The 15107-nt window shown below is 40.6% G+C and overlaps 1 protein-coding gene across 7 annotated transcripts in view; it reads right to left on the bottom strand.

The window, feature by feature from the left end:
* Positions 1–14817, bottom strand: part of NBEA (neurobeachin) — a 459554-nt gene extending 444737 nt beyond the window's left edge. For 4 of the 7 annotated variants that reach the window (XM_071448498.1, XM_071448499.1, XM_071448503.1 and 1 more), the window contains exon 1: positions 14148–14817. In XM_071448498.1, coding sequence (XP_071304599.1) covers positions 14148–14432 — 285 coding nt within the window. In that variant the 5' untranslated portion in view covers positions 14433–14817. The remainder of the gene's footprint in view (positions 1–14147) is intronic. The other 3 variants (XM_071448501.1, XM_071448504.1, XM_071448502.1) reach the window with 1 other exon arrangement.
* Between the last annotated feature and the right edge of the window lie 290 nt (positions 14818–15107).

The raw sequence follows: 15107 nt of genomic DNA, 5'->3' as shown, positions 1-15107 counted from the left end.
ACTTGTCACAATGAGAACAGATATAGTCTTCTTTCTGTTCAGCTAGGGCTTTAAAAGCACAATGTAGCTATAGGATACAAATCCTACAAGATGCAAGTTCTGAGCTTTCTGTGTGAAAGCTGGGCTTGTGTTTCCAGCAGATGTGTTAAACAAGGGGCGCTAGTTAGAAAGGAAATAATCCCAAAATGTGTAAATAAAAGCTACAGAGCATCAAATGTAAGAACTTTGATCCATATCACACGGAGTGCAATGTGGAATTAGTGATCAAAAAAATTTTACACAAATTGTTTACTGGTATCACTGCCCTCCAAGAAGTTTTTTAATACTTCACATGCATGAAGAGGGACATTCAGCAATCTTCACAAGAGAGCTGATTAATCTCTGTCAAACAAGACTTTCCAGTCTTTACTAGAGAGTCCTGTGCCACTGCCAGTTCTCATACCTATCAGGTTCTATTGGGGTATTGCAAATGGCAATGCTCGTAGGACAGCCACTAGGCATAGCTAAGCCTTATTCATCACTCAAATGTATCAATCACCTTTTTTGATTATACCTCACCACTGCAAATGTCAACGCAATTAGGAAAGTCCACATTTCAAAAGCTGAAAAGCAGCTGTTTGTTGAAATAGAGACAAATTAATAGTAGTGTATAACTATCAATCCCTGCATGGAGGCCTAATTCTGCTTACAACTACAAATAAAAGTATTTACAGGTTTACTGTATCTCCTTACACCTGGTGGCCACCAAGCCACTCTATCACTGTCCTCCTTGGCTGGACAGGGGGACAAACAAAAGGCTCATGGGTCAATATAAAAGCAAGAATAGAGATCACTCAGCAATTACTGTCATGGGAAAAACAGGCATGACTTAAGGAAACATATTTACTAAAAATCAATAATAAGACAATTATAAATAAAATCAAACTTTAAAATGCCGTTCCTCCATCCCTCTTCCTTTTTTCCAAGCTCAACTTTGCTCCCAAATTCTTCCCTCCTTCCTCTAAATTATGAAGAGGGTCAAGGAATAGGTGCTGCCATTTGTCTGTTTCACATTGTCTCCATCACTTCTTTCTTCTGGTTCTCCTCCCACACTCCAACACAGTGTCTCTCCCACGGGACACATTCCTCCATGATCTTCTCCAACATGGGTCCCTTCCACAAGCTACCGTTCTTACACAAACTGCTCCAGCATGGGTCCCTTCCATAGGGTGCAGTCCTTCAGGAATAGATTGCTCCAGCATGGGTCCTCCATGAGGCCACAAGCTCTGCCAGAAAACCTGCCCCAGCACAGGCTCTCCATGGGACCACTCCCTCCTCTGGGCAACCCTCTGCTTCCTGGTCCTCCACAGGCTGCAGGTGGGTCCCCCACAGACCTCCATGGGCTGCAGAGGAACAGCTGCCACATCATGGTCTACACGACAGACTGCAGGGGAATCTCTGCTCCATCAACTGGGGCACCTCCTCCCTCTATTTGCTCACTGACCTTGCTGCGCACTGGGCTGTTCCCCTCACATGTCCTCACTCCTCTCTCCAGCTGCAATCACTCCTCTGCAGTAACTTCATTTTAAATCTGTTCCCCACAGTCACTGCCACTACTGCTGATGGGTCTGGCATGGAACTGGCTGGCACCGGCTCTCTCAGACACAGGAGAAGCTTCCAGCAGGTTCTCACAGAAACCACCCCTGCAGCCCCCCCACTACCAAAGCCTGGACACATAAACCCACTACATCCTCTGAGACCAGGATTATACCACTCCAATCCCCAACCTCCACACCTTCAAAGCTGAGCATTATCCCAGACATTATCCTCATGAAGCATCATAATACAGTTTTTTATATGACATTCTACTTTCCAAAGATCCATTTTATTACTTAAAGTATTTTTCTTCTACAGCTTATTTTGATGCTTCTACAACAAAAGACTTCAGGCAAGTCTTTGTTTTCAGTCACAGTACAAACCTATTGACCTGGAATGGTTATTCTTAACTTAAAAATATACAAGAAGAAAAAAACCATTGAAAAATAATGAAAAATATTACAAGAGAAACAGAAGACAAACTATTAAGCTGGAAGCTACTTACCATATAGCAGTACCAAAATGCATTAACAATTACTTCTACATGCCCTTTTCTCAATAACTCTCTTGGCTGTATTAATTTTTAATAATGCTCAAGTAGCCTTTCATTATAGTGTTTTAAAGATCTCATTTTCCTACACTAAGTATAGACTATTTAGTTGGATTTCCATTTTCTAAATAAATAGAAATGCCAAAGAGTTTTATTTAAATTAGGATTGCTTTTAGACCACAAGTCTCCCTATCTCCCAGGCAATCTTCAGGATTTCTTAAAGGAATTTTAAATCAAAATTCATCTTGGCTGTACTGTCAGCTGCAGCTGTACCATGTCTTGCTTGTAGTACGAAGTATGTGGTCCCCTCAACCATTCATGCTCTACAGAATGCATACATAAGAGCATTTTTAAACCTGTGATTGTTCAAAACCTTATACAACAAACATACATGGCCATTTCAGAAGTACTGCTTAAGCAAAAACAACCCAATGCTCACGCTTAAAAATGTTGCTTTATGATCTTCTTACTAAGGAAGGCCTAAAATCTACTATAACTCCACAAGGAGCACATGAGAGAGGAATTTTGGAGTAATAATTTACACAAGGTGTTCCCAAGATTCTTCTGACCTCCAGAAAGGATTTAGATTGCAATGGCACTTCAAGACTTTTACTGCTTCTTCTGCACTTCTGGGTAATACCAGATTTTTGGTACAAGATGCATTTAGGATTGATCTTGGCCAGACTAAAATACAAAATATGTGCTGCTTTTTTTTGCAGAGTGAAGTAACTTCTGGCTAAAACAGAGCTCTGCTAACTTAAAGCAAGTTGAAAAGACAGTTCCTGCATGAGGGAAAGTCCATTGCAAGTACTTGCAACCATCCTAACTTCAGAGGACAGGCCAGGACCACAAACCAAAGCTACGACAAATGATCCAAGAGCTTAAATCTGGACTACAACAGGTATTCTCTATTTATACTCTGAAACTTCTTAACTGCACTTAGTTTTAAGAGAAGGATTTCTTACTTAAAAATTTCAACACAAAGCACTTTGAAACCCACATGCTGGCTTAGACTCTGGTATTAACAGATGGTGAAAATTTCCTCAGACACCTCAAAAATTAATAAAACATCATGTAACAAGTCATTTCAAGGTCTCTGTAAATCTAGGCGGACACTGAAAGATAACCTGTTGTACTCAGGATTTTCCCATCATGCTGTTTTTATTTTTTAATATAAAGCTTCCTTTTAATGCTACCATTTCTCAATAGCTAAACTTAATCTAAACAACTAATAATTTGGATAAATTTTATACATTTCTGTTTTTTTTTTTTTTTTTTTACGACTCACCTGGGAATATATCAGCTTCAACAGCCTAAAAGTTATCAGCCTCACTCAGCTGAAACTTCTGCTTCCTCCCTTTCCCATTCTTCTTGATTGTGCTGAGGTACAGTAAAGGCTCTTCATACATTATAAACATATTTGCATTCATTTGAGCGGTTGGGTTACTGAAAAAGTGGAAGTTTAAACTACAACTTCAAGTGACAAAACAGATTACAGACTTGAAAACTACTTTTTTAACTGAGACAGCAACTGAGTATATCCAAATTTATTCTTAAATAGAATTTAATCATATTTTATTGAGGAAAAAATTGCAAACAAACACAAACTATTTTATTATAGTTCATTTTTCCTTGTTACAGAATCATCACAGAACCACAGAACAGTTTGGGTTTGAGGAGACCTTGAAGATCATCAAAATCCAATTCCCCTACCATGGGCAGGGACATCATCCCGTAGACCTGGTTTCTCAAAGTACGACCCAACCTGGCCTTGAAAGTATAAAAACCCCTTAGACTAATAATAAGGGAAATCATCACAATTGTGAGCACTGGGAATAACCTGCTTCTGGGCTTTAGAAAATACCTGCAATTATCAACTTCACTGATCCATTTTAAAGAATGCATCAGCTCCTATTCAGTGAGCACTATGTTTAAAATGTCAAATACTGTACTGTATCAACTATGAAAGACTGACTACCTCTCAGTGACTAAGCCTACACATTGTTCTAGTTACAATGTGTTTATTACTGTACATGATAAGTTACTTTGAATAAATGGTTTTGTGTTCATGGAACATGAACTATAAAAATTTTGTTACACAATCATCTTTGTTTCATATATTACAGTTTCTAAGTTGCATACAGTTATATGCATGTGAAATGCCATTGAATATTTAATATATAAATCTTAGACTACATATAAAGTCATCAATCTATTATTTTCAACAAACCCAATGCAGAATTTCAACAGCCTTAGCTCTATACTGAATTTTGTATTTTTAATTTTCCTTCTAACATGAAGCACCTATTGCTTTGAAAACAACGCTAACAGTTCTAGTTTAATTTCATTTCATGTTAATTTTTTGAATAAGGTAGTATTTATAGTATATGTAGAGAGCCACAAAGTTTCATTAACCAAGTATTATGCCATTAACTTTGTACTTTCTCAGCAAAATATTAAATGTACCTACATTTTATATTTCTGAAATCCAAGAAATAAGCTTACGTACAACCATAACTTTGATTTGCAGAACCAACAGACAGACTTGGGTTTGTGTTTCATCCAAGACTATCTATTAGCAAGCAGACATGGATGACAAGCAAACACTCACTGCTGTGGCTCACCAAGGTCTGTTTTCTTTCTTGGCTGCACGTGGTGCTAATTTTCCTTTGCTGAGTTAGGCGTTGGTACATTGGATTATTTGTGGTAGATATTTCAGCTCATACTGTGAGATGAGGAAGAGGATTGCTATAATTAAAAGGCTTCCCAAACTCCACCTCCCATTTTTTCTTATCTGCACAAGGAGAATAAAGATTTAAATGTGTGAATGATTAAGGGATTGGAACATCTGACATACAAAGGAAGGCTGAAGAGAGCTGGGATTATTTAGCCTTAAGAAGAGAAGGTCTAAGAGATCTTATAAATGTATATTTTTAGGGGGGGATAGGGTGGGCAGAGTGTAGACACAAGGGAGCCAGACCCTTCTCAGTGGTAGGACCCCAGGACACCATGATACAGTTTCGTTTCCAATGGACAGAATTCACTTCACCCTTGGACAGTAGACTCAACACTAACAGGGTCCTCTTGTAAGTCTACTTCTGCATTCACAAAGTGCTCTCTAAGGTATTAAATGATGCAATGAGGACTGCAACATTTCCATGAGAAACAGAGTTGATAAGAAAGTCTTTCACATCACTGAATAAGCTATGTAAAACAAAACAAACAAAAGATGGACTTCTGCAGGTTCTTTGAAGATATGTATGCCATAGCTGAACATACAGAACCAGCAGCAGCAAAGATTTTCAGAACCCCAGAGACTAAAATATGAGGCAAGGGCTCCACAAGTCTCTTGAAGGGAAACGTAAGAATGAAACAACTCCCATATCATGAGGATATTGCTTAGAGCACCTTACCCAATCCAATGCAGCCTTACACCAACATTTCCATCAAGTTTCAGCTATTCCAGAGATGCATATTAACAGCCAAGAAGCCATCAGTCACAGATATGACTCATAAATACTGCACACACCTTGCCATTTACAAAAACAGGTAATTTATTTCACTGGAACAACAGAAGGAAAAGAGGGGGCGCTGAGCTTTTATTGGAGCTCTCAAACTCACAAGAAAATGGCAAAAGCCACCAGCCTTGAAAGTGTAACACAACACTTAGGTTCTTTACCTTCTTCCTTTTTTCATAAATTAACATAGCCAAAAATGCAGCTTTCAGAGGGCCCCTCATTAAGTTTCATTATTGACATAAAAATTATGATTTGAAGAGGGATGAAGCTGATTTTTTTCCCTATAAAATAGGCTTTCTTCTCTTTTCAGGCAAAACCTTTTTACCCATTCTCTCAACATTCCAATTCTTGCAATTAAACATGTTTGCTCCCATTATGAGTATGCGATGCAACTGGAGCTGACATACCTCTGTAGCTCCGTATTGATGTGTTTGTCCTATTGGAAGGGGCAGACAGCTTTCCTGTTCTTCCAGCTATAAAAAACGTTTTTAACATTAACAGTGACATAGGGAGATTTTTTGCCCCCAATTAAATCAAGATTTTTTTTTTTTTTAATGCAGTAAGCCATACATATTGTTTAAGATTAAGGGTAAACTGACTGGTCAGGCATGAGCAATACAAAAAAAGCCTGGCTTCAGCTGGGTCATTACTATCTTGAACATGGCTACTATTCTGTATTTAATGAAAGCAGATTTTAATTTTTCTTTAAGTTTGTAGCAGGAATCTGTTGCAACAGGTTTCTATGGGATCCTTTCTCAACCAAAAGACAGGTTTTCAAATTCATATTTGTTTTTATATTCAAACTATTTTCTTTTTATGAAACAAAATTTAAAAAAAGACAAACCTGCTATGGTGGCTCTTAAAGCAGGTAAGCAAAATTCAATAAAAGTTGGAAAACTTTGCATAATTTAGTATTTGTCACAGAATATGAAGACTTATAAAGCAAAAAAAGAAGTGAGATCGCATAAAACTGATTACAATGCCTCACTAGAATAGAAGAATCTGCTCAAAGAATGATTATTTCCATCCTTCTGTCTACACTGTCCCAGTACTACAAAAGCCGTGAGGTAACAAAAAGCATGATATGAATAACAACTTCACTCCTAAGTGAATATTTTGCCATATCTCACTTCCAGCTAATTCCAAAACTTAATACTTATTCTGCATAGTTAAGGAAGGCTTTCAACTGTTAAACAAAAGGGCAGTGAATGAAACATCATTCTGCAAAGACAGATGCCAAGCATTTGTAAGCTGTTGAACAGCATTAGCAACACTCGCATTTATACAAGCTTTCAGTGAATTGTCACATTAGAACAATTTCAGTGATGCAACCCAATTTTAAAGCAAAGCAGGGTAGTAACATTATAGAGTTGCATTAAAATAAATTAATTGACATTGCTGGTGTAAACCTCAGTAACACCAAAACTACTTAGACTTATTTACCAAAGGTTATTATTTTCCATCTATGTCAAAAGTACAAAAAAATGCTAAATTGTAAAAATTACTGGAATGCAATTTTAGCAATCAGTAGACTGATCAGAAGTCGAGGTGCTTCTCTACTGGAAATAATAAATAATCTTCCTCTTAGATATTAATGTCATTAACAATCTCCTTAAACTGAATTTATGAAATTATAGTTCAAATAGCTGAAATCCCTATTAATCCTATAGTTGAAGTGGATGTTGCTATCGTTAAGGAAAGAATATGAGACTCTCCACAAACAAAATATTTTTAAATTTTTTCATTATCTTTATGCTGATGATCATGTATCATATCATTTTAGGACATCTACACCAAACTCTTGCAAGACAGATGTGGGAGGTAGGTCATCAAATTCAAAACTGATGTTTCAAGGGATCTGCTGCCTCTGATTATAAAAGCAAGTTCTAAATTTGATTCAGAATTAAAGAAAGCTTAAAGGTTCTGTCTGTGCAAGAATTAGTAAAGCTCCACAATGGGGTGTTTCTATAAAAACAAATAGTAATTAATGATCAAATTTCACAAAAAAATAAATGGAACTTCATCAGAGTAAAGAGACACTCGTGCAGTGACCCTCTGGCCATCAGGCACATTGAATATATAATGAGGTAGCTGATGCTGTTCTGTGTAAAGGACAATAAAACACTGTACACTAATGGAAGAGCAACACAAATTAATCTGAAATAGATTTACTGAGACAGGCCAAAATACAAAACGGAAAAAGTGCAGAACCAAATAATGAACTGGTAAGACTAAGAGGCTGATTTAAAATAGCTTAGATAGCTTATTAAGTTAACATTCTGTTAGTACTGTACACAACATTTATCAGAAAATATTCTGTTTTGCTACTAACCCAATCACAGATTTCATTCCACTTTGACTAAATTCAATACAGTGCAGAAGGGGAACAAACACTTTGAAAGGAATTCAGAGATGATTATGCAGGTTTTGGGTGTTAGTTTTTTGTTGGTTTTTTTAAAGATGCAATATAGAAAGTGTTTCATATATTTGAGATGTATGAGTGAACACACTGAAAAGCCCTAACATGAAAGAAAAAACTGCACCACAGCCTCTTAGACCTCAGCCTTGCCACAGCCCCAACTTCTACCCCTTGGAGTGCTCATCTGAAAGCAGGTACAGGGGAAAATATGGAGGGCAGAGAGAACGACCAGTGTATAACTGAATACACAGATAAATGCTTAGTCTTGTAAAACACATGGCTTAAATGGGGAATCAGGTCACAATTTCATAAAAATAGCATCTTGATAGAGAAAGGTGCTAACCCTTTGCTTGGTGCAAAGGGATAAAACACAGGTAGGGTCTCAGGAGGGAGAAGGGGGAAAGGCCAAGGATTGCAGGTGTTTTTTCAATACAAGTCTCACAACTTTATTATTTCAGTGTGACAAAAATAAAAAAGCCTCTAGGTATTCACCTCCCTTATAATCCATGAATTGAATCCTGTAAAGACAAGTGAGAAGTAAAATCAAGATGTAAAGCTAAGAAGAAAACAGCTATTCAGAATTAAGCAATAAGGAACATTCAGTTACATGCCAACATGACAGATTTTTAAAAGTTATCACCTATAGAAATATATCAACCCATCATACAAGAACTACAGCAGATTCCAAGCCACCTGCTGAGACACCATTAGTGCTTTATGACTGATAGAAGGATTGAAAAAAACTTTTCAGCCATAAACACCTACTCTCAAAGATGAGATAAAAAAGCCCCCAAAAATCAGTTATAATAAAATAATTAAATGAGCATTCAGTCATTCAAAGATTTTCTGTAATCAAAACTAAGTTTTTCACAGAAGCATTAAATAATGACAAGAGCTACAGTACTCTAAAAGTAGCTGCCCATGGAATGTTATGACAAACTCTCACATCAGATACTCTCTTTTAATACAGCTCTGGTAGCTTGTACAGCAATGCCCAAACAGAGATTAGTTGGATAGATGAGCAGGATACCAACAGGCCAGTGGGACAGACAGTAACTTGGACAAGGACTGCCACCTTCAGTTAAGTATAACCTAAACCAAAATTCACACAAAAAGCAAACAAACAAAACCACCAAAAAAATCCCAACTTGGAAATTTCCCTAAACTTAACTTTTTTGACTAGTACCATCTATCAGCAGAGAATTACACTCAAAATGAGAAAGCTTACACCAAGAAATGGAATAAGATTCTCAAGCCTGCAAAGCTAGTTCCACAAGAAAAACAAAAGTCATATGACAGAGGCTACAGCTCAGGAGGCCCACACTTTCTCAGACTACAACAGTGTCCAATGAACAAAAGTGTTTCTTCCTCCCCACCTTTAAGTAGAACTGTGCCATGGGACAGTGCAGCAACCAAAACTATAAATGGATTTAAAGAACTCAGATACCAAAGCTAGCTATAGCATAAGAAAACCCTTAACCAATCTCTGAAGAAAAGAAGTACCAAAGGAAAAAGAACCAAAAAACAAAAACATCTCTTACACAGGCCTCCCTTTACATTTTTCCTTATGACCACTACTACAGAAAGCCTGCAGGGAGAGAAGGATCTCTCACGTAATTCAACCCATTTGCTCTGAAACTGCAAATGCCACTCCTACGAGTACACAATGTGACAGAGCACTAAAAAACGGCTTACCTCTTGTGATGGGTGACTAACACTGAAGTAGGATGGAACAGCCAAGAAAACAAGAAGAGCTAGGCAGAAGTGTGGGCTGCAGTCAACAAGAACAGAAAAAGACTTTTTGAACTAAGCCTGGTGTTTGACCTACTTCTTACAAGCACTCTCTAGCCTGACAAAACCCATATAAAAGCTTTCCAGATTGCACAAGGAGAACCCTGGTCAGCTACACCTGTATCAGATTGAAATCTGTTCACATCTGCATCACATCATCTGCTCAAGATGCACAGGCAAAATGAGCAGCTTGTTTCAGCACCAGTCACAACTTTTTAGTATCATTCAGCTTCCTGTTCACCTTGCTTACTGTATACTGCCATATAATCAGCACTACAAAACCCAAAATCACAGATGCTAGGAAATTCAAACTGGAACAGAGAAAGGTTCCTAAAAGCTAAGGAACAATGCAACTCATATAGTTACGTTTGATCAAAGATGGCCAAACAAGAGTCAGTTCAAAATGTACACCGAAGAAAAAATTCCCAAGACCACTAAAACACTGGAAAAGCAGAGAATTGAGAAAGCAAATCAGTAAAATAATAGAAGACCAATCAAGGTATATTAAAGAAAACTAATTAAAGCCATATGTGGAAACTTTGCTGTAGGAAATAAGAAAAAAAAAGTAGACAAAGTAGAAGAATAGGTAGACAGACTGACCCACTTCCACTTTAACATCACATTTTCTGGAGCGCACGGTACAGAATTTTGTTTTAAGCATCAGTCTAACAGCAATGTGAACATCTCCCATGCAATAACAACATCCTTGAGAGCACCCTAAGAAAACTAACAGAGTTGTTCAAAGGGGCCTCCTGCACAATAGAAGCACAGAACTGGTATCAAAATATCCCCAAAGAGAAATCCCTTACAGGAATTAGAGGATTACACATTTTTTATGGAAAGCCCTTTCTAGTTTGGTGCTTTGCAGTACACAAGGGTCAGTGAACACACATCTCAGAGAGAGCATGCTCAGCCTGTGAATTCATATTAAACCCATGGACCAAAACCAAAATAAGCACCATCACAGAAGAATGCATGTGATACAATGAGACATTCCCTCCTACTTCCAGAAATGTAAAAATAATACAATATTATATAAAATCATTCTAAAAACCCTTTCAGCTCATAGATTCTTAAGATCTTCTGACCTTCACATCACTAACACCATCAGGTCTTTCTAAGGACAACTGAGTCCTTTATAGGCATTGGCATATAAAGGGCTGAACCCTCTCTCCACTGTCTTTCATGAGAGTGTTAAACAATGAAAAATAACACAAGCCATACTAGATATTCTACAAAGTGACACTCTGCTGAACAAGCTGACCAGTTTAACAGAACTTTGAACACAGCAGGTTCTGAGGAAACACTAAGAAAAGCATCAAGAGAAACAACTAATCTCACAAACATGGAGGAATGCTCAAGAACAAACTACTGTCTGATCTGACACTTAAAATTTGGCAAAGCTGAAAATACAACAATATATTGGACCACAAATATTTTCTACACTGTAAAAAATACACTTCCTCACCTCACAGATACAATAAATCACTACGTACATCAGTATCAGAAGGTACTACATGAGTTAAGTCCAAAATCCAGCACTAGAGATTACAGTGTGGGCCATCAAAACAAACATGCAAAGGTAAAAACTCTTCAAGAGAAACCCTAAAAGCCCAGCTTCACAAGAAAGAAGGGTGACGACCTCCAAGACAAGGGCACACACCAGAAAAAAGTTTTGTCTCGGACATTTACTGCTGCTTCGATGCAGATGCAGGAAGAGTAAACAGATTTATTAAGCTTTACACAAAAGACAGCAATAAACTCTGATAAGAAAATTTAAAAGGCATCTCCATCTTTAACTTCTGATTCTCTCTGATAATAAAACATCTCAGCTATGCAAAATTCTTACACTAAAAAGCTATTACCAAATGGCTTATAGCAACCCAATATGGCATAATGTAAGTTACATTTCTCTGAGAGACTTAACATATCAACTGATGTATCAAAACAAGATCATCGTTCATTCATTATCACACCTGCATCAAAAGTCATTCAGGAGTAGTACAGGTAAAGACTGAAAAAAACCAAAACAAGAAAACTACCAAACCAAATAGTTCTCTCTACCCCCAGCTACCCACTGAAGAATGCTTCTAAAACAGAAAAATGCATCTTATTTTAAGTTGCTACTAAAATCCTTAATACGGAATGAGATGATGTTTAGTAGTTTAGGAATATGCCATCAGTTTTACTTTATATCTGCTATATTCACTGCTTGTTCCACATGTGAGTAAATTAAGTTTAAAATATAAAAACCTAATTTTGAAGCATTTACTGCCCTGAGGAAAAAAAATTATAGACACAATACAGCCTCTCTCTGCTTTGGGAATAGTGACTGTTGTATATTAGAGTCCATCTGTTAAGTAATGACTGATCCAGGATGCAACGCTGCTGCAGCAGACTCACAAGCAGTTTCACATTCATATACATCTCCCAGGGCTGAGAGAACTGTTAAACACTCTTGTGTTTATTTTAAAATATAAACATTGTTTTCAGCAACAGGAACTGATTAGTAGGTCTATCTTACATGCAAGCAATGGATGTCCTCCACAGAGATACCAAACCATACTCTTAGCCTCTCCATCAAAGACAAGGCAATGTTAATCCAGTTGCTGGTGCACTAACAGCCAGAATTAAAATGAGCTTAAATATCAGTAAGAATGAAAGAAGAAAGAAAACTAGAAAAGGATGAAACATCTTTGTATCTGTCATGATCTACACAAAGCCAGTTACTAAAATAACAGCATGTCATTAACTTATTTTGAGTGCTACATTTAAAGAAATGGGTAATAAACCAATGAAGTTATGATGACTTGTACCATACTTGTACCACACATACAAAGAACAAAAATAAAAATTACAAGTCACATTTCAAGCTGTCAAGCAAACAGCTTGTAGAGATGAATGGGAAATATACCAGATCACTGTTTTGACATATTCACAAAACTATCAGTTTTAACCCTGTGTGTTCAGATTTGCTTTAATATTAAAATGATCTGACCAAATTACGTCCTTCCCTGCATGCTGCAGCTTTTCCATTCAGTCTGTGCTAGGTCAAATGCAAATAACTGGCAGACAGAAGAATGCACCTTCCTAAAGTGTTTGAAACAAAATATATTCTTTACATGACTTTGTACAAAATGATTGGAGATCAGGAGCATTAAACTCATTTGAAACAAAGGCAGTTTCAATTAACTACCATTCAGTTTTGAGCAGTCATTTTTCTATCCTATTTTATGTGCAAAATTTGAGGGTATTTCATTGACTGAACTGTTTCAAAAGCTTTGCTGCAGCAAATCTTGCATTCAGGAACAGCACCAAATTGCACATAATTGAAAGTGATTCATTTTTAGATGCACTCGCTTGGCTTCTGTAGGTTCCTCAGGCTTTGGTGTAGGTAGCGCAAAAACATTAAGTCATACAGTCCTGCAGTAACTCTTTCACTCCATGAAGTGAGCAGCTGACTAAGGAGCTACATTTTAGCATTTTCTCCTTGTTTCAGCTATTTACCTCTGTACAATAGTATTTTGCAATGCACAGACCTTGGACCAAAGTAACAACAACACTTACTTTTGCAAACAAGAATGTGTCTTAGGAACAGAGCAGGTTATTAAGACTTGGGCAACCCAATACGATACTGCAATACAACTAACTCTTTATTACAAATACTAAAGCGTATTAAATCCTTGCAAAAATCTCCCTTCTCCCCCTTCCTCCACATAAATTACTAGCTCTGATCTAACAGAGCTAACTAACCCTTCACATGTTTCAGCCACCAAGAAAAGATACCAGCTCAGGCTGGGGTTTTTTAATGCTTTTCAATTAAAACCAGATACTACATTCATGCCACTCTTCGTCTCAAGAGGAAGCTACTAGGTTAAAGGGCAGCGTCCATAACACGAAATTGCAAATTACTTAATCTCCTTATTTTTCTCGCTGTAAATTGCACACACTACACTTCTGCAGGAGGCGGCTGGGACGAGGCACTGGGAAGGGGAAGAGTGGCCTGTCTGTTCTAGGTAGGGTCCTGCCTGGAGTTTAGGGAGCGCTGAGGGGGCTTCTGTCACACGCACGACGGACGAGGCGATGAGGAGGTCGCGGGATTAACGAGGAGTTTGGGAAGGAAGGATGGCTGGAGAAGGGCCGTACGTGTAGGAGGGACACGGGGGCTGGGAGGATGCGGTCCCTGCCGGGTGGCACAGGGGCGGAGGGGCGCAGGGGCAGCTCCGGCAGGAGGTGGGCTGCGCGGGCCGGTGCCCGCCGGGGCGTCACCGGGGCGGGGTGCCCGGCCGCTTACCAGGTTCAGCACCGTCTCCACGATGTCCCGGTTGCTGACCTCCCCAACCTGGATGAGTCCGATGAGGACGGCGAATTTCATCCGGATATTGCGGATCGGCACCGACGGGTTAATCATCCCCGCGGGGAGCACCACGGACCCGGAGCCCGACGCCCTCAGCTCCCCCATCACCGCGACGCTGCTGCTGCCGCCGCCTCCGCCGCCGCCGCCTCCACCGCCGGCCCCGACGGAGATAAGTCCCGCGGGCTGCGGGTCCGGCCCCGACACCGGCTTCTCGCTCGCCATTTACCCCCCGCCGTTACCGGCACCTGCCGCCGCCGCCTCCCCGCCCGGCCGGGCCGAGCCGCGCATCCACCGCAGTCGCACCCGGCGGGGCCGCAGGGAGCCGGCCCGAGGCGCCGGCACCGTCCCAGGAGCCGCTCCCCCGCTCCGCTATAATGAGGGATTATTATGGGCGCCGATGCCCCGTTAGCCGAGGACTGCCCGGCCGGGGCCGCCTCCCTGCCGCGGGGCCAGGGGCGCGGGCGGCGCCGAGCGCGGTGCGGCCCGGCGGGGGCGAGCGGCGCGCGGGGCGTGCGGCGGCGCGAGCGATGCCGCTGCCGCTGTTGTTGTGGAGCCGAACCCGCCGCCGCTCACGCCGCCATGTTGCCGCCCCCTGCCTGCGGTAGCCGCCAGGGCGCCTGCGCCGAGCCCGTCGGGGGAGTGGCCGCGCCGGGCCCCCCCAGCCGGCCGGGGCACAGGTGAGCAGGTGCGCGGGGCCGCCGCGCCGCCGCCTCCCCCCGAGCACCGCGGGCCGCCGCCCTCCGCTCGGGGAGGTCTCGCAGGGCCGTCCGAAGGGACAGGGTGGAGCCCCCCGTGCGCCCGCCTGGCCGCGCCCCGCGCCCCAGAGCGCCCCCTGCGGGAGGGGCGGGTGACGCCGCCGCTGCCGGTGACGGGAGGTGCCGCCCCTCGCCGCCCCCA

Source organism: Agelaius tricolor, unplaced genomic scaffold (assembly GCF_023055355.1).
Source record: "Agelaius tricolor isolate 1412-34295 unplaced genomic scaffold, bAgeTri1.0.p SCAF_26, whole genome shotgun sequence".
Classification (NCBI taxonomy): Eukaryota; Metazoa; Chordata; class Aves; order Passeriformes; family Icteridae; genus Agelaius; species Agelaius tricolor.
Note: the sequence above shows the minus strand (reverse complement) of the source record. Positions and strands in the feature narration are given on the sequence as shown.